The sequence below is a fragment of the Leuciscus leuciscus genome, assembly GCF_965113295.1.
Source record: "Leuciscus leuciscus genome assembly, chromosome: 7".
Taxonomy (NCBI): domain Eukaryota; kingdom Metazoa; phylum Chordata; class Actinopteri; order Cypriniformes; family Leuciscidae; genus Leuciscus; species Leuciscus leuciscus.
In genome coordinates, this window is record NC_138731.1 from 4,803,469 (window position 1) to 4,828,538 (window position 25,070).

A 25,070-nucleotide genomic window follows, 5' to 3' on the forward strand; every position below is an offset into this window, starting at 1 on the left:
GTTGTGTATCTTTGGATTATGTTGTGTTGTAAATAAATCCAAACAATCTAAAAGCCATTATTTTTTAAATCTCCTCATTCTTTGTGCAAGGTTGCTCTGAATGACAGGGACTGATCGCTCCTAATAGGGCCGTTAGGGGAGTGTCTTTGTCTTTCTCAGGTGTTAAAGCCTTACATATTAATGATATTAAAGGCTTTTTCACAGAAAACACGTCTTAGAAATTTTAAATCAATATATTGTCTTATCTGAATGAGCGGTCAGGGTGATTTTCACATAGTTTTGGAGCAAATATTCTAGGCTACGTCATACAATTTTCAAAAGTCTTGTGAAGAAATAATCAGTATCGGTTTCATGGCCTTATGTTTTTTTTGTATTTTCACAAACCACGCATAAATGTCATTATCTCAAAACTACAAACTTTTACACACATGCTGCTGATATATTATTGTAGCAGAGTTTGTGCTGAATACAGTGTAATAAGACTTTAGCCATGACAATGTCACAAGTAACAGAAATAAGCACAAATGTCAGAGCATGTCAGAACACCTCCAGGGCCAGAAAACACCTCAGACCCCAGAGGGTTAATACATAAAGTAATACATACTTTCCATTCAATGTTTGGCCCGCAACAATAGAATACTATAAAAAAATAAAAAATAAAATAAAAAACCTTTAGCTTTTAACACCTTTTACATGACACTATTTCTTTTCATGGCCATAGGTTAAAAATCTACTACTAAAATAAAAAATCTACTACACTATTTCAGTAAAAAAAAAAAACAATTTCAATCCACCTGATGTTCTCTTGTATCCTATATTTTCTTTATGTGGGCTTCTAGGTTGCTAGCACCTTTATTTGACACTGACATGTACGTGCCAGCTTTGCAGGTCATGCATTCTGCTTTACACAGATCCCGACCGAGACGAAAACACAGGAATTTTCTCTGTAAATCATCTGTGAATTTACATTTGGGCTTTTTTTTTTTTTTACGCTGTTAGCTACTTACATCTTATCTCGCACTCCCGTAAACTGAAGCGTCGAGTCACGCTGCTAAAATTCTGTGAACGTAAAGTCCGCCTACTTTGATTTGATTGGTCATTTCAAATATTCTGACATTGACGAGCAGTGACAGACCAATGAGGCTGAGATGAACACACACACACACACACACACGCGCCTCTGTATTCTGACGTGCTCTCTGCTTGCCGCTGCGGATTGAGGAACGCGCTGATTATAACAAGAAGCCGAGGCCGGTTTCATATGTTTTGTGTCCAAAGGCAAGCGTGTATTTAAAGTACACGCTTAATGGCCCAATGAAAAATAAGGAAAACCAGGACATTTTCATCATTTTATAAAAAACAGCCAGGACGGACAGGACGTGAAAACAGGACATGTCCTGAGAAAACAGGACGTTTGATCACCCTAACCTGTAGTTAATTAAAATATATTTAATTGAAACTAAAAAGTTTCACCTGCCAAAAGTCTCAGATACTGAGCTGAACTGAACACAGAGAAGTCTTCTGTGACCTATTTAGTTAGTATGAAAATTCAAATGCTTATGATTTAGGACAGATTTGACTTTAACCTTACTAACCTGATAATAATCAAAATTAGGTAAAAGTTGTTTAAAAATTATGCACCATAAAACAATACATATGCGCATATACATATACATACACACACATATACATATACACATACACAAACACAAGGCACACATAATAAATAATGAGACAAAACATTATTTTTATTGAGTTTAGCAGGGGATATTATATCAACTTCAAGCTCAGCACGTACTCAACCATAATCTGAACATGTTATTTCACTGACAGAAACTCAGCTGTAGTATTGATGTAATAAAGAGAAAGTACGAGACTCTATAACATCTCAGCATTTATGATTTATCATGAAGCTCAAAGTATTATGGATAGAATCTCTCTACAGTCTATCCTGATTCATCAACACAGTTTCACTGATGATCCATTATTACAAACCATAAACCCAGGATAGAGCGGTTGAGTGAATGTGGTCTGGACTGTGTGGATGAGGCTCATCGTGTCAGAGACGCTGTAGAAGGACAGAGTTCCTGCACTGTGATCCACATACACTCCTACTCTACTGTGATCCACACACACTCCTGTTCTACTGTGATCCACACACACTCCTGTTCTACTGCTGATGGGCTTTACAGGGAGTTTAGTCTTTATGTTATTGTGCCAGAATGAGTAACTGTCAGAAGAGCAGATCAAACTCCAGGACTGATCATTACATCCAAACACAGACTCATTACCCCATCCCTTCCTGCTGATGCTCTTATATGACACTGATATATACACACGTTCACCACTGCACTCAATCTCCCAGTAACAGCGTCCACACACACTCTCTCTACACAACACCTGCCACATATCAAATCTGTCTGGATGATCAGGATACGACTGAATCTCTGGGTAAGTGACAGTAATCACTCTGTTCCTCTCAGACAGACGGAGGTGTTTATTCACTGTGTTCAGATCCAGATTGAGCCGATGGGAATCTGATGGAGATAAAACACATCAGAATCAGGAATTATGAATCTGTCTGATCTTTTAATGTATCTGAACTCTTCATGTTCAATATATCATCAGTGTCTCAGTACAGTTTACCAGATATCCTGAGCAAATCATAATTTACATGATCAACTCTAAAACTCTTCTGTCATGTTTTCTTTCACTTCTCCAGGAAGAACATGAACACACTCAGTGAGTTTTTCTGCTTGTTTTCTCGGTGACTTACATTGTAGGAAGTCGTTCCTGGTCCTGGGAACAATGTTGGAGAAAGTGACTGTGGAAATCAACAGACATGAAGAGTGTGATTATCATGTCAAGAGAAAATGATCCCTGCATCCGTTCCTAAGACATTTCTAATATGATCTTCTACATGATCTGAGATGATGGAGGATCATTTCTGAGAGCAGAATCTCCAGGACTTTACCTCTGTCAGAGATCTTCTTCAGCTCCTCTTTGCACAAATCCTCCAGTTTGTCTCTCAGCTGACGGAAAGATTCTCTCACGCCATCAAAAGAGGAGAGAGAACTGAAGATGTCATTTACGTCTGTAGATTCAGGAGGAGCTGAGAGAGACTGGAAACTCTAGAGAAATCAGAAATCAAAGCTCATCACCTCCACACTTCATCAATAACCTGCTCTACTGTCAGATTTGTGCGGCTCTTGTTGATCTTTAGTGTCACGGTTGTGAATTCATTGTTTCCTCTGTGTCTCGTGTCATTGTTGTTTACATGTCTGTGAGTTTGCGGGAGTGGGCGTTGTCCCGCTCACGTGTTTGTTCAGTGCTCCAGCTGTTCGCAATCATCTCATTCCCCACCTCAGCTGATTCACATTACCGTTCCCTATTTATACTCACTCATCTCTCCATTCCAGTGTCCATCCGTTGTTTGCTGTTCCTGCGTGAATGTTCGTGTCGTCTTCCGGGTTGTCGTGTCTTCAGTGGATCTCTGTTGTTCACCGCACCCGAGCACAGATCACCGAGCACCAGCACTCAGCACCGAGCACTAGACCATCGAAGTCCCTGTGTGTCCGAGTCTGAGCGTTTCCCCCTGTGTGGACCGTCCGGAGCTGTTTCCTGTTCGCGAGATCGCGACCGCACCCTGAGAGGAACTTTCATTCCTGAATTGTCTTATTCTGTGTTTGAGTTCCAATAAATATTGTTCACCTGCAATTGTTTCCAGTATTCTGTCATGACAGAACGGATGGACCAAACGATGGGAGCAGCAGGTGATTCATCTGCTTCACTGGAGGATTTCATTCGAGTATGCATCGGCCGGATGGATGCACAGGAGCGCAGCCAGGGGGAGACAGGACGCGCTATCCAGACTCTGGTCACACAGGTGTCCGAGCTCACCCAGCGTTTTCACCAGCTACAACCCCCCACTGCGCCAGCACCTCCAGCAGCACTTGCAGTTCCCCCCACACCACCTGTGCCTCTCTCCCAGTCGGAACCCAGACTGCCCACGCCTGAATTATACTCTGGTGAGCCGAATTTCTGCCGTCCTTTTCTGACACGTTGCAGTATGCATTTCTCATTACAGCCCAGAACTTTTGAAAAAGAGGAGGCGAAAGTAGCCTTCGTTCTGACGCTACTGACTGGGAGAGCGGCGCTTTGGGGAACTGCAGTGTGGGAGAATCGAGACCAGTGCTGCTCCTCGTTCCAAGCCCTCTCGGCGGAGATGAGACGTGTCTTCGACCGAGCCGTCGAGGGGAAGGAGGCTGCCAGGGTCTTGACTGACCTACGCCAGGGGGACCGATCGGTATCTGACTACTCCATCAAGTTTAAGACCCTGGCGGCCGGGTGTCGCTGGAACGAGGAGGCGCAGTGGGACCATTTCCTGCATGGGCTGGCCGAACGTGTCCAGAGGGAGATCTACGCCCTGGACCTTCCTTCAACTCTTAATGGACTCATCGACCTGGCCCTGAGAGTGGACGCCCGTCTGTCAAGGATTGGGCAGAGAACACCCACCAACCCAGTTCAGAGTCGGAATGAGAACCAGCGGTCCAGCGGCCTGGACACGTTCGGCTCCCACGATCCCGAGCCCATGCAGGTGGGGCGAGCTCGGCTTTCCCGGGAGGAGAAAGAAAGGCGGAGATCCCAGGGCCTCTGTCTCTATTGTGGTGGCAACGGACATTATGCCTATAGTTGTCCAGTAAAAGGCCCAGCCCGATAGTAAGTTTGAGGCTACTATCGGGTGGGATCTCCGCAGGAAAGACCTCATCCACTTCCACCATCCTCCCGGTAAGACTGAGATGGTCTCCTCTGGATCACCACTGCACTGCACTCATTGACTCAGGGGCAGAAGGTAACTTTTTGGATCATCAGTTTGCACTACAATTACAGATTCCTCTTCGAACACTTTCCCAGAAGATCACAGTCAACGCACTGAATGGACAGACTTTACCCACCATCTCCTTGGTCACCGAGAAACTTACACTCATCACTTCTGGAAATCATGCTGAAACTATATCATTTTACATTACGGACTCTCAACTCACACCCATAGTTTTAGGACACCCCTGGCTCAGTTTACACAACCCACGTATCGACTGGAAAAGACGGACCATCTCAGCTTGGAGCACTGAGTGTCACAATTCGTGTCTTGTGTCTGCTTGTTCTGTTGTTTCTGTCCCTGTGTTACAGGAGGAAGTAGTGGATTTATCAAACGTGCCCGAGGAGTACCGTGACCTGAGTGAAGTGTTCAGTAAGTCTAGAGCTGCTTCTCTCCCTCCGCATCGTCCCTATGACTGTGCTATAGATTTATTGCCAGGTAAGTCTCCGCCTAAGGGCAAGATTTATTCACTTTCAGTTCCTGAGAGAGAGGTTATGGAGAAATATATTTCTGATTCTCTAGCAACCGGGTTCATCCGCCCTTCCTCTTCTCCAGCGGGGGCGGGGTTCTTTTTCGTGGGGAAGAAGGATGGTTCTCTGCGACCTTGCATTGATTACCGAGGACTGAATAACATCACGGTAAAGAATACTTATCCTTTGCCGTTGATGTCTTCAGCCTTCGAGAGTTTGCAGGGAGCGTCTCTCTTCACTAAACTGGACTTGCGTAATGCTTATCATTTGGTCCGCATCAGGGAGGGGGACGAATGGAAGACTGCTTTTAACACCCCTAGGGGGCATTTTGAATATTTGGTTATGCCTTTTGGGCTTTCCAATAGTCCCGCAGTCTTCCAGGCACTAGTCAATGATGTGTTGCGAGACATGATCGATCAATTCATATATGTTTACCTGGATGACATATTGATTTTTTCTTCGTCTCTCCAGGAACATGTGCAACACGTACGACTAGTGCTTCAAAGGTTACTAGAGAATGGGCTTTTTGTCAAGGCGGAGAAATGCGTTTTCCATGCACAGTCAGTTCCTTTCCTGGGACACATCGTGTCGTCTGAAGGTATGCTTATGGACCCTGACAAAGTTAAGGCTGTGGTAGAGTGGCCAATCCCAGATTCCCGCAAGGCCCTGCAGCGGTTTCTGGGATTCGCCAACTTCTATCGGCGTTTTATTCGCAATTTCAGCCAACTAGCCGCACCTCTGACTGCCTTGACCTCTCCCAAAACTGCGTTCAGGTGGTCAGACGCAGCTGAGGCTGCGTTTGCCAAACTCAAGAGCCGCTTTGTTTCAGCTCCTATTCTCATAGCCCCTGATGCTTCACGTCAGTTTGTGGTAGAGGTCGATGCGTCGGAGGTGGGGGTAGGTGCAGTGCTTTCACAACGTTCACCTTCAGACGACAGAATGCATCCCTGCGCGTTTTTGTCACATCGATTATCTCCTGCCGAACGTAATTATGACATTGGTAACCGGGAGTTGTTGGCAGTCAAGTTAGCTTTGGAGGAATGGCGTCACTGGTTAGAGGGTTCAGGGGTACCCTTTACAGTCTGGACTGATCACAAGAATTTGGAGTACATTAGAACCGCTAAGAGATTGAACTCCAGGCAGGCTCGGTGGGCACTTTTTTTCGGTCGTTTCGATTTTACACTTTCCTATCGTCCGGGTTCCAAAAACGTCAAACCCGATTCTTTGTCGCGTATTTTTGATCGTCCCGAACACGAAGCTACTCCTGAGCGCATTTTTCCTGAGACCCTGATTATCTCTTCGCTCACATGGGAGGTCGAATCGAAGGTCAAGAGGGCCTTAGAAGGGGTAACGCCTCCGATCCGGTGCCCACCTAACCGCTTATTTGTGCCGGAGGAATTACGATCAGACGTCGTCCAGTGGGGTCATAGTTCCAGTCTAGCTTGCCATCCAGGGGTGAGTCGTACCATATTTCTAGTTAAGCAGCGATTCTGGTGGCCCCTGATGGCTCGTGATGTTCACAATTTTGTTTTGGCTTGCTCTAGTTGTGCCACTGGTAAGTCGTCCAATCGACCCCCAGCTGGGTTACTTCAACCGCTGTCGGTGCCTTCGAGACCTTGGTCCCACATCGCTCTAGATTTTATCACCGCCCTCCCACCCTCCCAGGGTAACACGGTAGTTTTGACCGTGGTGGACCGATTCTCGAAGGCAGCCCACTTTATTCCCTTGCCCAAATTACCTTCAGCCAAGGAGACAGCGGTGGCAGTCGTTGACCACGTCTTTCGGTTACATGGCCTCCCGACAGACGTGGTTTCTGACAGGAGACCCCAGGTTGTGTCCAGATTTTGGCGAGAGTTTTGTAAATTACTGGGGGCGACGGTCAGTCTGTCCTCTGGGTTTCATCCCCAGAGCAATGGCCAAACTGAGAGAGCCAACCAAGATTTGGAAAGATCGTTACGATGTTTGGTCTCCAAGAATCCCTCCTCCTGGAGCCAACAACTTTCCATGGTGGAGTACGCCCACAATACGTTACCAGTGTCATCCACGGGCCTATCTCCGTTTAAGTGAAGTGTAGGGTACCAACCACCTGTTTTTCCTAGTACTGAGTCCGAAGTCGCGGTCTCCTCCGCCCACGCCTTCATCCAGAGGTGTCACCGTACTTGGACGAGGGCCCGAGAGACTCTCCTCCAAGTGCGGGAACGCACCAAGGCCAAGGCCGATCGCCACCGGTCAAGGCCTCCCGTATACGTCGTCGGTTCCAAAGTGTGGCTTTCTACTAAGGACATTCCGCTCCGCTCCGTTTCCAATAAACTGGCACCCAAATTCATTGGCCCGTTTTCTGTCACTAAGATCATTAGTCCAGTGACAGTCCGCCTCAATCTTCCTCCAGTGTACAGGAGGATTCATCCCGTTTTCCATGTGTCTAAAATTAAGCCCGTCTTTTTTGCACGCATTAATCCGCCAGCCCCGGTTCCCCCCCCGCCGCGACTCGTAGATGGGGAACCATCCTATTCGGTTCGTCGTATCCTGGATTCCAGGCGGAGGGGACGCGGATTTCAGTACTTGGTGGATTGGGAAGGTTACGGTCCGGAGGAGAGAAGTTGGGTTCCTGCTCGTGACATCCTGGATCACTCCCTTATCGATGATTACAATCGACAGGTAAGGAGTTCTGGGAATGCCGTGAGGCATTCCTAGGAGAGGGGGTACTGTCACGGTTGTGAATTCATTGTTTCCTCTGTGTCTCGTGTCATTGTTGTTTACATGTCTGTGAGTTTGCGGGAGTGGGCGTTGTCCCGCTCACGTGTTTGTTCAGTGCTCCAGCTGTTCGCAATCATCTCATTCCCCACCTCAGCTGATTCACATTACCGTTCCCTATTTATACTCACTCATCTCTCCATTCCAGTGTCCATCCGTTGTTTGCTGTTCCTGCGTGAATGTTCGTGTCGTCTTCCGGGTTGTCGTGTCTTCAGTGGATCTCTGTTGTTCACCGCACCCGAGCACAGATCACCGAGCACCAGCACTCAGCACCGAGCACTAGACCATCGAAGTCCCTGTGTGTCCGAGTCTGAGCGTTTCCCCCTGTGTGGACCGTCCGGAGCTGTTTCCTGTTCGCGAGATCGCGACCGCACCCTGAGAGGAACTTTCATTCCTGAATTGTCTTATTCTGTGTTTGAGTTCCAATAAATATTGTTCACCTGCGATTGTTTCCAGTATTCTGTCATGACACTTTAGTAACTCTCCTCAATCCAGCACTTTCACAGTATCAGCTTCATTCTTCTCATATTCATTATGTGACATTAGAGATACAAGTTCTATCGTTTGTCATTTACACTATATGTGAACTTCCTAGGAAATCAATTTAAGCTCAGTATTAGCTTGAGAAATATATGATTTTATTAGAAATGCTGCGATCATAAATACAAATGTTTAGTGTGTTTTGAAATTATATGTAAAAAAAATGTATGACAGCAGCAGTAAAATAAAGCAAAAAACACACACACAAAAAAAAAAACCCCACAATTGTCCAGGAAACATTAAAGTGATTAATTTAGAAGTGGAAATAAAATCTAGAGGTCAGTAATATACCAACATCTCTCTCACATTAAATATTGTAAATAATCATATAATTATCCTGATCAAATGCATCAATCTCCATATTAGCTGTTTTATATTGTGTACATTGGACTCTAAAAAAAGTTGAATACACTGGGAATGTCATTAAAATCTTTGTTTTATTCACAGAATTAAAGGGCAAGTTTGCTAAATTCATATTTGTGTGATGACAAGGCAATAATATGTGATATTTTTGTCTTTGTTAATTTTAATTTACTCTGAAGTGTGAAGTACTAAACAATCATTTAATATATGCTTGGATTTGGGGTAATTTAACTTTTAATAAAGCACTTTAAGTTTTATTGAAAAAATAATAGGCTACTGTTTCATTATTAAAAGTGAAGAAACAATACTGTTGTTTTATTAAAGAAAACAATCTAACCTTTCTCATTTTATTCTAAACATTGTCCATTTATTTTTCGTTGAACACATCGTGTGTCTAGAGATTGGCTTTATTTAAAAGCACACTGAATTAATTTTGACATGGAGTGAATACAGAGCGAGGTTTTTTATTAGTGGTCGGGCAGCGAGTGATGAGGAGAGAGAAATGATCAACTAGAAATCTCAATAGAAGTAAACTGGACAATCAGTTTACTATAAATGAGTTTAGATTTGGATACTGTGAACTGGAACCTGTGAAACTTTCATTGCTAACAAACTACGCTGAACCACCGAACGCTAATGTTGTTCCTACAACCAATATGAGAGCAGAAAAAAATGAATTAATGTACATCAGTTGGTAATCGTTTCAATGTTAAGAAACAACCTATTTATATAATTTGTAAAAAATAGAAAATAATTATCATATCAATGCTTAGAAACGTTGCTATTTAAGTTTTGAGTGTGTACGTTTTGGGAAGGGGAAAAAAATTCAGAAACGGCCCTGGTCTCATTGTAGACTTGAGTAAATTCGCTCAGGAAAAGCAGTTTTAAAATCTACGAGCAGATTGAACATTATTTATAACTTTTGAGCAGTTAGTGACACTGAAATTCAAAAGGACTCTTAGGACACGATCCCAAGGTCAGGTTTTGTGTGGTTTCAGTATGTTGAAGCATTGCTAATATACAGACTTCATGTTTAGGGTCTTCATGGTCAAAATCATCAACATATTAAAGGCAAACAATTATGAAAATACTGTAAATTCTGTCAAGTTTTAAAACATCTGATGCAACTTTGAAGAATATTACTCAAATTGCTACCATCAAGTTCATGGATTTCACCATTATATAAGAAATCAGAAGGAAAAATTAGGTAAAAAAGTTGAAATGTGAGTGAAGATGATCAGATGAGAGTCTGACTGATAATTATATAATAACCGAACACACAGATCAACACTTCAGTCTGCGGCTCATTCTGTCTCATGAAATGTTTCTCTGTGAGTCTCTTGCTCAAGTCTACTATGATCCTGGGCCCATATAAAATTTCTAAGAAATGCTCTTAAGAATAGTCAATGATCATGAGGAAAGTGAGGGATCAGCCCAGAACTACACGGCAGGACCTGGTCAATGACCTGAAGAGAGCTGGGACCACAGTCTCAAAGAAAACCATTAGTAACACACTACGCTGTCATGCGTAAAATGCGCAAAAATCCTGCAGCGCACGCAAGGTCCCCCTGCTCAAGCCAGCGCATGTCCAGGCCCGTTTGAAGTGTGTCAATGATCATCTGGATGATCCAGAGGAGGAATGGGAGAAGGTCATGTGGTCTGATGAGACAAAAATAGAGCTTTTTGGTCTAAAGTCCTCAGTAAGAGCATTGAAGATGGGTCGTGGCTGGGTCTTCCAGCATGACAACGACCCCGAAACACACAGCCAGGGCAACTAAGGAGTGGCTCTGTAAGAAGCATCTCAAGGTCCTGGAGTGGCCTAGCCAGTCTCCAGACCTGAACCCAATAGAAAATCTTTAGAGGGAGCTGAAAGTCCGTAATGCCCAGCGACAGCCCCGAAACCTGAAGGATCTGGAGAAGTCTGTATGGAGGAGTGGGCCAAAATCCCTGCTGCAGTGTGTGCAAACCTGGTCAAGAACTACAGGAAACGTATGATCTCTGTAATTGCAAAGAAAGGTTTCTGTACCAAATATAAAGTTCTGCTTTTCTGATGTATCAAATACTTATGTCGATTCGTCTACCGAGAAAGCGTGCAGGTCCCCTACCCTCTTGATAGAAGCCAGTGCAAGCAAGAGAACTGTCTTGAGAGACAGAATTTTTAACTCCACTGTCCACAGGGGCTCAAAGGGAGGTCTCTGAAGTGCTGTTAACACCAGAGATAGGTCCCAAGAGGGTATGGAAGAGATGCGAGGAGGGTTCAACCTCCTTGCTCCCTTAAGGAACCTGACGATCAGATCGTGCTTCCCCAGGGATTTCTCACCAACTGCATCGTGGTGTGCGGCAATAAAGGCAACATACACTTTGAGGGTGGAGGGAGACAGCCCTCGCTCCAACCCCTCTTGCAGGAAAGAAAGCACCGATCCAACCGAACAAACTCTGGGGTTTTCTCCGTGAGGAGAACACCAATCGACGAACAGGTTCCACATCGATGCATAAGCCAGTCTCGTGGAGGGGCTCTAGCAGAGGTGATAGTGTCTACAACAGCTTGTGGTAGACCCCTCAGAACCTCCACTTCCCGTCCAGGGACCAGACCTGGAGTCTCCACAGGTCTGGACGTGGGTGCCAAATGGTGCCCTGCCCCTGAGAGAGAAGGTCCTCCCTCAGGGGGATGGGCCAGGGAGGGGCTGAAGAGAGCAGTATGATTTCGGAGAACCAGGTCTGGTTGGGCCAATAAGGGGCAACTAGCATGACCTGCTACTCTTCCTCCCTAACTCTGCACAGTAACTGTGGAATTAGGCTCACCGGGGGAAACGCATACTTGCGTAGACCCGTCGGCCAGCTGTGTGCCAGTGCATCCACACCGAGAGAGTCCTTGGTTAGTGAATAAAACAACTGGCAGTGGGTCTACCTGTGCGGCCCCGAAACGATCCCAGATCAGCTGAACCGACTTGGGGTGGAGTCGCCATTCCGTAGGCTTTATTTGCTGTCGTGAGAGCCTGTCGGTGGCACGATTGAGCAGATCTGGAATATGAATGGCACGAAGTGACCTCAGATGCTTCTGACTCCACCAAAGGAGGAGACGGGCAAGTTGTGTCAGATGACGTGAACGTGCACCACCTTGCTTGTTGGTACATGCTTGCAGAGCAGCGCCGTTTTGAGGCGTCTCAAAGCAAGCAGTACCGCTAACAACTCGAGGCAGTTGATATGCCAATGCAGCTGAGGACCTGTCCAGCGTCCTGCTACTGCATACCCGTCGTGCGTGGCCCCCCAACCTGTCTTGGAGGCATCTGTGAACACCACCGCATGCCTGGACGCTTGTATCATGGACAGACCGGACTGGAGAAACACAGTGTCTGACCAAGGTTGGAAGGTTTTCCGGCAAGTTCGAGAAATCACAACCGGGAACCTGCCGTCTTTCCACGCCCTCCATGGGACCCGGCCAAGAAGCCAATGCTGAAGTGGTCTCATGTAACAACCCCAGCGGCGTGACTGCCATAAGCCAAATGCCCCAGGAGCCTCTGAAAGTATTTCAGTGGAACCACCTTCCTGCTCTTGAACGTATCCAAGCAGTTCAGCATCGACTGGGCACGATCCTCCGTTAGATGTGCCGTCTGTTTGACCGAGTCCAACTCCATACCGAGAAACGAGATGCTCTGCCTGGGGGTGAGCTTGCTCTTTTCCCAGTTGACCTGAAGACCCAATAGATGATATGCTGGAGCAGCAAGTCTCTGTGTTCACACAACTGTTCCCGCGACTGAGCCAGTATCAGCCAGTCGTCGAGGTAGTTGAGGACACGAACGCCCTGTTCTCTCAAGGGAGAAATGGCCGCCTCCGCGAGCTTCGTAAAGACGCGGGGGGACAGAGACAGTCCAAAGGGTAGGACTTTGTACTGATACGCCCGACCCTTGAACGCGAACCTCAGGAATGGCCTGTGTCGTGGCAGGATGGAGACACGAAAGTACGTGTCCTTCAGGTCTACCGCTGCAAACCAATCTCCTGGACGGACACATCTGCATATGTCCTTGAGTACTATCATCTTGAACGGGAGCTTGTAAAGGGCCCGATTCAAGATGCATAGGTCCAAGATTAGTCTTAATCCACCTCCTTTATTTTGCACAATGAAGTAATGGCTGTAAAACCCTCGCTTCATGTCGGCTACAGACACCGGTTCTATTGCATCCTTTGCCAGTAGGACAGCAATTTCCACACGCAAGATTGGGGCAGATCTGCTCTTCACAACCGTGGAGCGAACGCCAGCGAATCTGGGTGGGTGCCGGTGGAACTGAATCGTGTAGCCGCGTGCAATGGTGCTCAGGAGCCAGCTGGACGGACTGCAGAGGTCTTTCCAGGCTTGCAGAAACCGTACCGGGGGGCTCGTGGCACCACTGACGTACCAGGAGGAGGGCAGCGAAGTGGAGGGCAGGGACCCAACCCGGAGGGCCCTAAGGCGGTCCGGAGGGGGGGGTCTGTGTCCGTATCACACGAACCTGCCTCCACTTGGTGGCATTGAGTACGGGAGGAGGCAAACCTGGATCCTTGAACTGTACTCGTCTGCCAACTGGCGACACAAGAGGGGATTAAGGCAGGCCAGACTGATCTGGGGTGTCTGATAATCTGAACCTCTTGAAACCCAGGGTTGAGAATTTCTGTCCCTTTGGTGATTCGGAAACCACTGTACTCCGGAGAGACAATGGTGGAACAACAACCACCAGAGAAACTTTCGTCCCCAACCCTGGGTGGCCTGTATCAGGGACGCTTACTCTTGCCTCCTGGACTGGCAAGATCTGACACAGGCTGGGCAGCCTGCCTACGGCTAGCTCTATGCTGAGGCCCGAGCTGTGGCGGGGGCCTAACAGGCTGAGCTGCCTTAAGGGGGCACCCTCGGTGACGTGCTGGTGGAGTGACTGCTAGCGGCAATGGGGTGAGAGTTTTAGCAGGCCGTCGCGGCAGGGTGTGTCGGGCTTCCTCCATCTGCGACTGAGCTACAGAAGGCTGTTGGGCACCACCCACTGTAGCGTCGCCGAACAACCCCGTCTGGGAAATTGGGGAGTCCAGGATCCGAACCTTGTCCGCATCCTCCATATCAACCAGACCGAGCCAATGATCGCGCTGCTGAACCACCAGAGTGGACATTGCCAGACCGATTGCGCAGGTTGCCACACTTGTGCTCCGAAGAGCCAAGTCGGTTGCCTTACAGAGCTCACCCATGAGCTGACAGTCTGGCCTACCCTTTTGCACATCCTGGAGTGTTTTAGCCTGAAAAAGCTGTAACAAGGCCAAGGTGTGCATAGAGGCCTGACCCGCTCCAAGAAACCAATCATCCAGCCGAGACTGAGCGGGCCCAGGCGGAGGATTCCACTCGAGCCCGACAGCCTCGGCGGCCCGTTTCAGCATAGCTGACGACTGTGGATCTGACTCAGGCCATGCTGTACAACCCAGGGGGGACAGCACGGATGAATCATCCCCGACAGTACACAGCTCGCCCTCAAATGTAGTCGGCATCCTATCCCCCTGGTGAATTTCCAAAGGAACATCTAATTCACCCATTACAGATGAATCAGTGCGCTCAACACAGTAACGTGCGGTGAAATCTTGTCATGGGTAGGCTGTGACCTTATCAATGTGGCATATATGTTCAACCCACGTTCATATCAGGTATCATCACATCACTGCCTGCATACAGCAAAGTCAGTCATATGTGAGGCTAATGCACAATCAAATCTAATAATCAAATTAATGGACACATCTATCTTATGACTTATACAACAAACAAATGTTTTGTGCGGGACACAGTTGACAGTAAGAGAGGGAGGCGGCGCGATTTCACGCAATTCTGAGAAATAATGACAGAATTGCGAGATGTAAACTCGCAATTGTGAGATAAAAAGTCGCAATTATCTTTTAAAATGTTTTATTCTGTGGCGGAAACAAGCTTCCATACCTCCTGGCCTCTTCCTCCCATCCATCCTCCCTGACACGTACCGTTACGGTAGGGCCGGCCCAGCTATCGGTCTATCGGTAGGCGCCGGCGGTGCCGCGGTAACCTACCTGAGAAAACGTTTTGGAAAAGACGGGCTATGGACCCAACCAACTCTATAGGAGGGGAGGGGAGAACTCCCTCACATGGTACAACCCATGCAGAGGCTTCGCGCTGCGGTGTCAGAATGCGGAACGTGTGTAGCCTAATGTAACTAATGTGACAAATGTGAAAAAAATTAATAAATCCTCGACCGGCCCAAAAGTGAAGCGACCCACCGGGAATTCTCCCGATTCTCCCGATTACCCACCCCGGGCCTGTTGACAGCCAACGCTAGGCACCGCTAGATGCTAAGTATCGGGAAGCGCGGATTGAGTGAGAGCGAGTGGATCACGTGACATGAAGCAAGCTCGGTCTTTGCCTCAATGTTGATAATTCAAGACAGCATGAGAACTGACTGCGCATGCGCAAATCTACGTACACTACGTTCTATGGACCAAAGAGGCACTGCTAACCTCTGCCTCAATGGCCATGGCCTTGAATTTCCTGCATGAAACAATGGTTTTAGGAGCAAACAATGGCAAAATGAGTGTATTATATGTGTATTCCTGAAAATTTTTGTTAAAAAAAATAATATTTGGAATAAAATAAATGCAATTAATAATGTGGTGAATTAATAAAGCTCTTGGAATTAATAAATGTAATGTCAACATTTCCTTTGGTGAGGCACTGCCTACCCTGCCTACCCTGACCGCACGTCCCTGGCTCAACACTAGAATCCAAAGGTATCGATGTGAAGGAGTTGTGATGAGTCCACAGGGAATAATCTCCGGGCGGAGCCTCAAACACAACTCTGCGATCACCTGACTCACACCACCCGCGAGGGAGTGGCGCAAAATCAGGAACTCTACATTCGCGAGCGAACGAGAGTCTAGATCTCGACACCGAGATAGGCATATTTTCACACAGAAAACATGCACCATCCACAAAAGCTGCCTCAGCGTGTTGTATGCCCAAACACACGACACAGAAATTGTGACCATCACAGAGGGCTAGGGAACGACCACATCCAGCAGCGCACAGGTGGAATGACATCCTTCTTCCAGAGAAGAAAGATGAAAAACTCACCCGTGTTTACTTCCTTGTAATAACGCCCTTCACCAGTGCTGGAGCACACAGGGATGTCCGCTGCGACACTGAGGGGAAACCCCGTCAGTGAAGCACTCACTTTCCTCGCCCTTAAATGGTCATGAAACCCTAAACCAAATTTTCTCTGGATTTTAACAGAAGTATGTGTGTATGTGTGTATGTGACAATATTAGCATCTGTTAGATTTAATAGTAGGGGGAAAATGGTTAAATTTTTGTTTTTTTCGCTATTTTCGTCTTCCGGGTTTAAAATCTTCATCGTGTCCACATCACAGGCTGTTACGTGGCAGAGCACTATAGTACTTTGATGACTCATCGGTGTCTCATAATTATTCATGACTGAGTTTTCTTATCCAATGAGAAGACACTTGCTCTTAATTATTCATGACACCACGTGGAACTTTCCAATGAGAGACATGTCAAACTGTGATATCGCGTAGTAGATGAGAGAGGCAATGATGGGACACTTGTTTGTATTCGTGGTGCAAAAGTTCCCATGCATCTTTCCCCGCGATGCTGCCAGGGCTAGACTCTGGCTGCGGGCGGTTGGTTGGCCATCAACGACGGACATCTAAACTATGTGTGTGTAGCAACCATTAAACTGGAGAATGGTGGACTTCGGCCTTGTACACCAATGCAGGTTTCGTCATCTAGCAAGTGATGCGGTTCCGAGGACTTTTCTATCACTTCAGAGGTGTGTGTGTGTGTGTGTGTGTGTGTGTCTAAAATGTAACCCTGACCGTTTTACATGCCTTTTGTTAAATAATCACTCGTTATTAAAATTTAGATATTTCGATAATACCTCAATTGTATGGAACGTATGCTTAATTTGTGCAAATTTCTATGTCACTGTCCATCTTTATTGTGTGGGTTTAGGGGGCGCGTAGATCTAGGCTATGTACAGAACGTTTTTTTTTTTTGTTTTTTTTTATTCTAAAAAAAAAAAACTTTCCAAATTTGTTTGAACTGTCTTTATATACCAATACATAATTAAAATGTAAGTACTCTGAAAAAGAGAGTATAAAAATCGAGTGTCTGTAGACCTCTCACGACTGTTGTAAACACAGCTAATTATTTCCATTCACTCCACCCCCTCCCTTCTGAGCTCCTTCCAAAGCCACGCCCCCAAAACACATGAACGCGCGACGCCAAACGCTCAGGCTCAGCTGGAAGACACATTTATTTACCTGAGACGAGTGGAGAGGAAGGAGCGCAGTGCATGTAGTGACATCATGTCAGAATCACATGTAATAAAATACCTAACTTTATCACTATAAATATAAACAAATAAGATGGCTTTCAGTACTCACTATCAAGCTAGCATATCGATACTGGTAAAGTTTAAAATATATTTTGTTTGATTCGGTAACAAGCTATATTTATAGGTAACGAGCTATATTTATAAGGCAAAGCTAAAAACAGGTTGCATTGATACACGTTTTTCCATTACCATCAGTTACACTGTGATGAAGGTGAATTTCGTGTAAGGTTCATAACATAGGCTATACAGGTACGGTGTTTTGCATGTAAGAGTTTCCATGATGAAAACATTGTTGACTCTGATGAGGACTACACTCCGGAGACAAGTACCGCATCGTCGGTTCGAGGACAGGTCCGGGGTCGAGGGCGAAGCAGAGGAAGTCGTTCAAGAGTGCGGGCAACCAGGGTTTTGTTCATTGCCTTTTCTAGAACTGTCTTTCTTTTTTTGCCTTGTTTGCCTTCGCTGACTGCATATGCAGGTGCTTTGAATTTGGAATGCTCTTTCTCTGCCATAATTTTACTCTTCGTAGGTTCTGTGCTTCTCTTGCACTCCTCAAATCAAACGGGTGAGCGCATATGGGCAGATCTTGTAGCAACAGGGGTGGTAGCCATGGTTGCGAGAGAGAGTGACAGTCGCCCAAACCAATACATTTTTCGTCCCGAATGGAAATAATGAGCTGTGTTTATTGCAGATTAAAAGGTCTACAGTCACTCGATTTTTATACTCTCTCTTTCAGAGCACTTACATTTTAATTATGTATTGGTATATAAAGACAGTTTAAACAAATTTGAATTTTTTTTTTTTTTTAAAAGCCTACCTACCCTACCTTTAAGCGGAAAATTTATTATTTTCAAATATATGCATTTATAGTGTGTATATAAACAAATATATATTTTATAATGACATAATTATACATATACATGTACATTTATATGTTTTAAATACAATTAAATTACTGTAGGCTAATATATGTAGAAGGGCATTCAGTTACTTTTGAAAGGACAAAAATAAGGTGTCAGTGTATTTCATTATACTTTAACTTTGCCAGCTATAAAAAAATCTAGCATTTCCTCACGTTTTACCACTGATTTTTAGTGACAGTCGATATGCATGGGCCACTGGCGATGACAGTTCCAACCCCTTTTTTTTTTTTTTTTTTTGCATTGAGTAAAATTAACACAAATTAGTATTGATGCTGTGGAATTATTTTCTATTGATATATGTCTCCTCATTTATAGTTGGATCAATTATGCGAACATGAGTTCCATCAATGGCTTCAACAACTCCAGGGAAGCCCGAAATCTTCATAAAAGTGGCTTGATTTTGCAGCAAGATTTGAAGATCAGTTTGAAAGTCAATGAACTGCCATACAGTAGTGGCCAAAAGTGATGTCTGGCAAAGGAAAACTGACAGATTCACCCTTTATTCAAATAGTATTAAAATGTGTTAAAGATTTTGTAAGCATATTGTGCTTGAAGTCAACTGTTTATTTATGATAACATAATGCCAAATTGTACAGACGTCATTTTTAGCCAGGCTGTCATACAAAGAAATTATGAACACATGAAAAAACAAGAGAGGACGATGAAATATTAACAACTGACTATGTTGCACTCAATGTATGATTTTTTTTTTTTTTTTTTTTTTTTTTTTCTAAAACCTGCAGCTGTAGTTTGCCTTTTTTGTCACTTAATATTCATCAATATTATAGATCTGCCTGCACTGACACCGTTGTCTGAGAACTGAACTGAGCTGGACGATGGCATCACTGTTTTCTCCAGAGCGGCTGTATCAATTAACTAAATAGATAACTAATGATTTTTACAATGGAAATGAATCAACACTGAACTCACAAGCTGGACAATGACCCTATTTTTTTCTAGATCTGCTGTACAGCCAAATCTAACTTTGTTGCATTATTTTCCTGTAATCAATATAAAGCTGCTTTGAAACAATCTGTATTGTAAAAAGCACTATAACAAATAAAGATGACTTTACTTGAAATAATTTTGTCAGATAAACACCTTCACCAAGTTTAGTGTTTTGTTCTTCCCTCATATTTTAAAATATTTAAAAAATCGAAATATATATATATATATTAAAAAAATCCTCATAATTTGATGGTTTAAGCAAAATTGTAGTGTCATTTAAAAAAAGACACTCCACACATCACTTTTGGCCACTTCTGTATGTTTTGTGTGGTCAGTGCCACAATAGGGCTATTTCAGACCCTGGTTACTGTGGACGGATGAGCTCAAGTCATCACCGGGTCACTGCTATCTTTTGCTAAAAATGTGTTATTACCTTAATTTCAGCAGTTAGAGCATTGATTTGTAGAGTGGGAGAAGCTATTAAATTTCTTAAAGGTCTGTTACAAAAAGAATACCTTGATGATCAAGCTTTTATCGTTTGATCAACTCTGTCATAATTTAACTCCAATACATTATGAGCCCTATTTTAACGATCTAAGCTCATGGTCTAAAGCGCACGGCGCAAGTGCACTGAGAGCGTGTCCGAATCCACTTTTGCTGGTTTAAGGACGGGACAAATGGTCGGCGCTCCCGGCGCATGGTCTAAAAGGGTTGTTCCTATTCTCTTAATGAGTAATGGGTGTGTTTTGGGCATAACGTGCAATAAACCAATCAGAGTCTCATCTCCCATTCCCTTAAAAGCCAGTTGCTATTAACAAGCAGAAAAACCGAACGCTTCTCTAGCGAGGAAACAGATCTGCTCGTACGCGAGGTTAAAGCGCGCAAGCAAACCATCTACGGGACAAAGTGTTCTCATGTTGTGGACCCGCCTATAGGCGCATATTAGTAACGCGCTCTTTAAATAACAAAAAATATATTGTCCTGTTCTTCTCGATCTCTGTTACCTGCAGGAAATGTATGTGATCCTGTGTGTGTGAAAGTTGCTCCAGCTCAGCGTCTCTCCTCCTCAGATCATTGATCTCCTGCTCCAGTCGCTCCAGTCGTTCTTCAGCTCGACTCACTGCAGTCTTTTCCTGATCTCTGATCCGCTGTGTCGCCTCAGAGCGGCTTCTCTCAATGGAGCGGATGAGCTCAGTGAAGATCCTCTCACTGTACTCCACTGCTGTGTGTGCAGAGCGCTGTTAGGACACTCATCACAATCACACAGTGAGCTTCAGTGAGTCCTGACTGAGACTTCTCAAACTTCTCTTCTTCTCCAGACTCACCTTATGAGACTCTACAGCCTCTCTCAGCTGCTGAAGATCTTTCTCTCTCTGCTGGATCCTCTGCTGGAACGACCTCTGCGTCTCCTTCAGCTGCTTCTGCAGCACAAACCAATAACACAGATGGCACTTTATACTGTCACTATATCATCATGTGAAGAGTTAAAAAATAAAAAAATTGTGTTGATAAATTGTTTACGGTGTATTTTCACCATATTTTCTGTTAAGTTAAATGCGAAGCACAAATACGCTCAGCAGTGAAAGTCCACTTACAGCTACTGTTCACTTCTGTGACGTCTGCAGTGTGAAAGATGTTTCCTGATCATATGGTGCCAATATAAATAGTGTCAACATTATTTCATCAGTGTGTAGTTTCATACCTGTTTCTCTGTCCTCTGTGCTGCAGCTGATACAGTGTCGTGGTTTTTATGTTCTTCCATCAAACACAGCACACATATAAACTTCTGGTCAGTGCGACTGAAAACCTCAAGGAGTTTATCATGTGTTTGGCAGATCATCTCCTGCAGTCGTCCAGTGGCATCAGTCACTTTATGTGGCTTACGGGAGAAATATTCCTCATGACGGTCAAAATGAGTTTGACAGTAAGACTCCAGACACACCAGACAGGACTTGACGGCTTTGTGTTTTCTTCCAGTACAGACGTCACACTGCACATCTCCAGCTCCAGCGTAACAGTCAGCAGGAAGTTTAGTCTTCTTCAGTTTCTCCACCACTTCAGCCAGCATGGTGTTTTTGGCTAAAGCAGGTCTTGGACTGAAGGTCTGTCTGCACTGAGGGCAGCTGTAGACTCTCTTCTGATCCTCCTGATCCCAGCAGCCTGTAATACAGATCATACAGTAACTGTGTCCACAGGAAGTGGTCACTGGATCCTTCAGGAGATCAAGACACACTGGACACATGAACTCATCCTGAGAAATTCTGGCTTCTGCCATTTTACTGCATGAATACTGAGACACAAACACACAACAGCTCAACTACACTTCAGTTTCTCTTTCTCAAACTCTTCCTGTTTCCTGGTTCTGTGTTTGAGTGACGTGTGCAAAACTATTCTATAGTCTTTAAACCATCATAAAGCCTCATTCCTGCTGAGTTCAGATTCTACAACAGTAAATTCAAAAACCTTCACTGTAAACCCTAATGCTCAAAATAATTAATTGATTAATTGGTAATTGGAAAAACAAACAAAAAAACAAATTAGTTATCTTTTATATGTATTTAGAACTTTCTTTTTCTTCTGAGTTTACAAAACTTACACATTGCAAGTAATCTGAATTCGAGTTTTATATACTTGTTTCTTTGAATTTAGACAAACGAATATATAACTGAAACTGGGCTGGGATTTCTATTTCTCAGCATGCTTTGTAATTGCTTAATGTTAAGTAGGAGATGTACCAGTGTTTAATGATTTGCTATGCTAATTTAGAAGAGTTTCTGTTATGTGGTGTTTTTTAGGGGGTTTCCATCATGGTGACGAGTGGAGCATGAGTTTGGTTTGAGAACAGATATGTGTTATATGTTACATATTGTCATACTCTTTCATAGCCTGGGAAAACCCAGACAACTTCCGGCAAATTTAGATTTGCTCTGCAAGTAGTCTGGCAAAGAACTCATTCAAGCCCATTTTTAATCCGTCGAAATCGCGGCACCAATCAGAAACGTTGGGGCGGGCTTTACACGATGACGATCGCTCTGATTGGTTTTAGGTATATCCAATTGCGCCCAGAGAGATTTGAGCGACGTCCGTTGGTGAAGCGCAGCAAATTTTAAATGCTTTATTATATTCAAATTGCAAACACATGAGCACAATCTCCATGAAAGACCCACTGGCAGATGAACGTGCTACTACATTTCTCTCCGAAACGGTAGGAAATTAAATTAGATTTAATAGAGGATTTTATGACGATGACGATCGCTCTGATTGGTTTTAGATCTATCCAATTGCGCCCAGAGGCATTTGAGCGACGTCCGTTGGTGACGCCCCTTTGGAAATGAGTTATTAAAGAAGCTTTGCCAGACCATAACTCAGTTACTACTGAGAATGGTCTGGTTTTAACCAGGCTAACTCTTTCAACAATTGTTATGCCAAACAAAATAAAATTCTGCCAGTTCTGCTAACTTAAACTTTTAATTTCTTAACTTAACATTTTTTATGTGACCGATTACCTAAAATATTTTGAGTTCCCTTTCAAGCTGCATCGAGACACTGTGGGAACGCCCCTGCACTAGCTTCTGTGTCCTCAGCAAGCGCTGTCTGTAATACTGTTTCTGTCTATTTAGTGTTGTATTGGCATTGCAGTTACAATATATATATATATATATATATATATATATATATATATACACACACACTCACCTAAAGGATTATTAGGAACACCTGTTCAATTTATCATTAATGCAATTATCTAATCAACCAATCACATGGCAGTTGCTTCAATGCATCTAGGGGTGTGGTCCTAGTCAAGACAATCTCCTGTACTCCAAACTGAATGTCAGAATGGGAAAGAAAGGTGATTTAAGCAATTTTGAGCGTGGCATGGTTGTTGGTGCCAGACGGGCTGGTCTGAGTATTTCACAATCTGCTCAGTTGCTGGGATTTTCACGCACAACCATTTCTAGGGTTTACAAAGAATGGTGTGAAAAGGGAAAAACATCCAGTATGCGGCAGTCCTGTGGGCGAAAATGCCTTGTTGATGCTAGAGGTCAGAGGAGAATGGGCCGACTGATTCAAGCTGATAGAAGAGCAACTTTGACTGAAATAACCACTCGTTACAACCGAGGTATGCAGCAAAGCATTTGTGAAGCCACAATACGCACAACCTTGAGGCGGATGGGCTACAACAGCAGAAGACCCCACCGGGTACCACTCATCTCCACTACAAATAGGAAAAAGAGGCTACAATTTGCACAAGCTCACCAAAATTGGACAGTTGAAGACTGGAAAAATGTTGCCTGGTCTGATGAGTCTCGATTTCTGTTGAGACATTTAGATGGTAGAGTCAGAATTTGGCGTAAACAGAATGAGAACATGGATCCATCATGCCTTGTTACCACTGTGCAGGCTGGTGGTGGTGGTGTAATGGTGTGGGGGATGTTTTCTTGGCACACATTAGGCCCCTTAGTGCCAATTGGGCATCGTTTAAATACCACGGCCTACCTGAGCATTGTTTCTGACCCTTTATGAACACCATGTACCCATCCTCTGATGGCTACTTCCAGCAGGATAATGCACCATGTCACAAAGCTCGAATCATTTCAAATTGGTTTCTTGAACATGACAATGAGTTCACTGTACTAAAATGGCCCCCACAGTCACCAGATCTCAACCCAATAGAGCATCTTTGGGATGTGGTGGAACAGGAGCTTCGTGCCCTGGATGTGAAATCTCCATCAACTGCAAGATGCTATCCTATCAATATGGGCCAACATTTCTAAAGAATGCTTTCAGCACCTTGTTGAATCAATGTCACGTAGAATTAAGGCAGTTCTGAAGGCGAAAGGGGGTCAAACACAGTATTAGTATGGTGTTCCTAATAATCCTTTAGGTGAGTATATATATATATATATATATATATATATATATATATATATATATATATATATATATATATATATATATTTTATGTTGAACAAGCAGCAGTTTAAGAAGTGTGCTTTTCCCTGCCCTTGTTTTCTTATGGGTGGGGATACACACAATGTTTGTGTTGCTTGTTTGGAAATGCAGCATGCCCAGTCAGTTCTTGAGGGGGCTGACTGTGAGCATTGTGAGAAGCTGTCCGTGAGGACGCTCCATTCCCACCGATCATTCTTTGAGGAGGACGGTTTGGCTCTCGTTCCTCATGGTTCGGGTCCCGCTGCTGCCGAGGCATAGCGGTGACTCTCATCATGGGGTTCACAAATGGTTCTGACAGAGGGGTTTGAGACCGGCCCAGCCTTATCTCAGCCTTCACCTGCCAGATCCAGTGCTTTATCTCAGGAAGAAGCACCCGCTGCAGTTTTATCTCCTCGGGGTGAGGCACCAGTGCTACAATTATCCAGTTCAGTCGGTGCAGTCGAAACCTTTGAAAGATAGACAAGATCTGGGGACTTTCATCATCTTGAAGAAGGCTTCGACTAAGAAGAAGTCCTCACGCAGAGGCCGTCAGTCTTCTGAGGGCAGTCCCCTCCGGGCAGAAACAGATTCTAGGGCCGCAGTGCTGCCAGTTCGGTTGTTTCCTGCCGGTTCACCGCTTCAGGGCACCGAGGTGTCTTCCCCAATGATCCTACGAGGAGGGTCATAGAACAGTCAGTTCAGTTGTTCCCTGCTGGTTCGCCATTTCAGGGCACCGAGGTGGCTGTTCGAATAATAACGAGCAAGAAGTACAGAATCTTCTGTGAAAGGAGGCTATAGAAAGGGTTCCTCCTCCCAGCAGGGAGTCAGGGATTTACAGCCGTTACTTCATTGTTCATTCATTGTCAAGGATGGAG

General features: G+C 44.6%; 2 protein-coding genes across 2 annotated transcripts in view; one reads left to right on the forward strand and one right to left on the reverse strand.

Moving 5' to 3' along the window:
- LOC309503416 (uncharacterized protein) overlaps nucleotides 1-25,070 on the forward strand; it is a 166,689-nt gene that overhangs the window by 16,416 nt on the left and 125,203 nt on the right. The gene's annotated exons all lie outside the window — the stretch shown is intronic.
- LOC309503362 (tripartite motif-containing protein 16-like) lies at nucleotides 1,728-22,870 on the reverse strand. The gene is made up of 6 exons (XM_082176161.1): nucleotides 20,966-22,870; nucleotides 20,589-20,684; nucleotides 20,268-20,501; nucleotides 2,975-3,131; nucleotides 2,777-2,824; nucleotides 1,728-2,537 (listed from the first exon to the last, which is right to left on the reverse strand). Exons 1-6 carry the CDS (start codon nucleotides 21,536-21,538, stop codon nucleotides 1,960-1,962), a joined length of 1,686 nt encoding a protein of 561 aa, XP_082032287.1. The 5' UTR covers nucleotides 21,539-22,870; the 3' UTR covers nucleotides 1,728-1,959.

Coding starts and splice junctions, on each gene's coding strand:
- LOC309503362 (XM_082176161.1), bottom strand. CDS start 21,538: ATGGCAGAAGCCAGAATTTCTCAGGATGAGTTCATGTGTCCAGTGTGT. Junction 3,132..20,267: donor ATCACATACATTTCCTGCAG/GTAACAGAGATC, acceptor TGATTTCTCTAG/AGTTTCCAGTCTCTCTCAGC. Junction 2,538..2,776: donor CAGGAACGACTTCCTACAAT/GTAAGTCACCGA, acceptor TATCTCCATCAG/ATTCCCATCGGCTCAATCTG.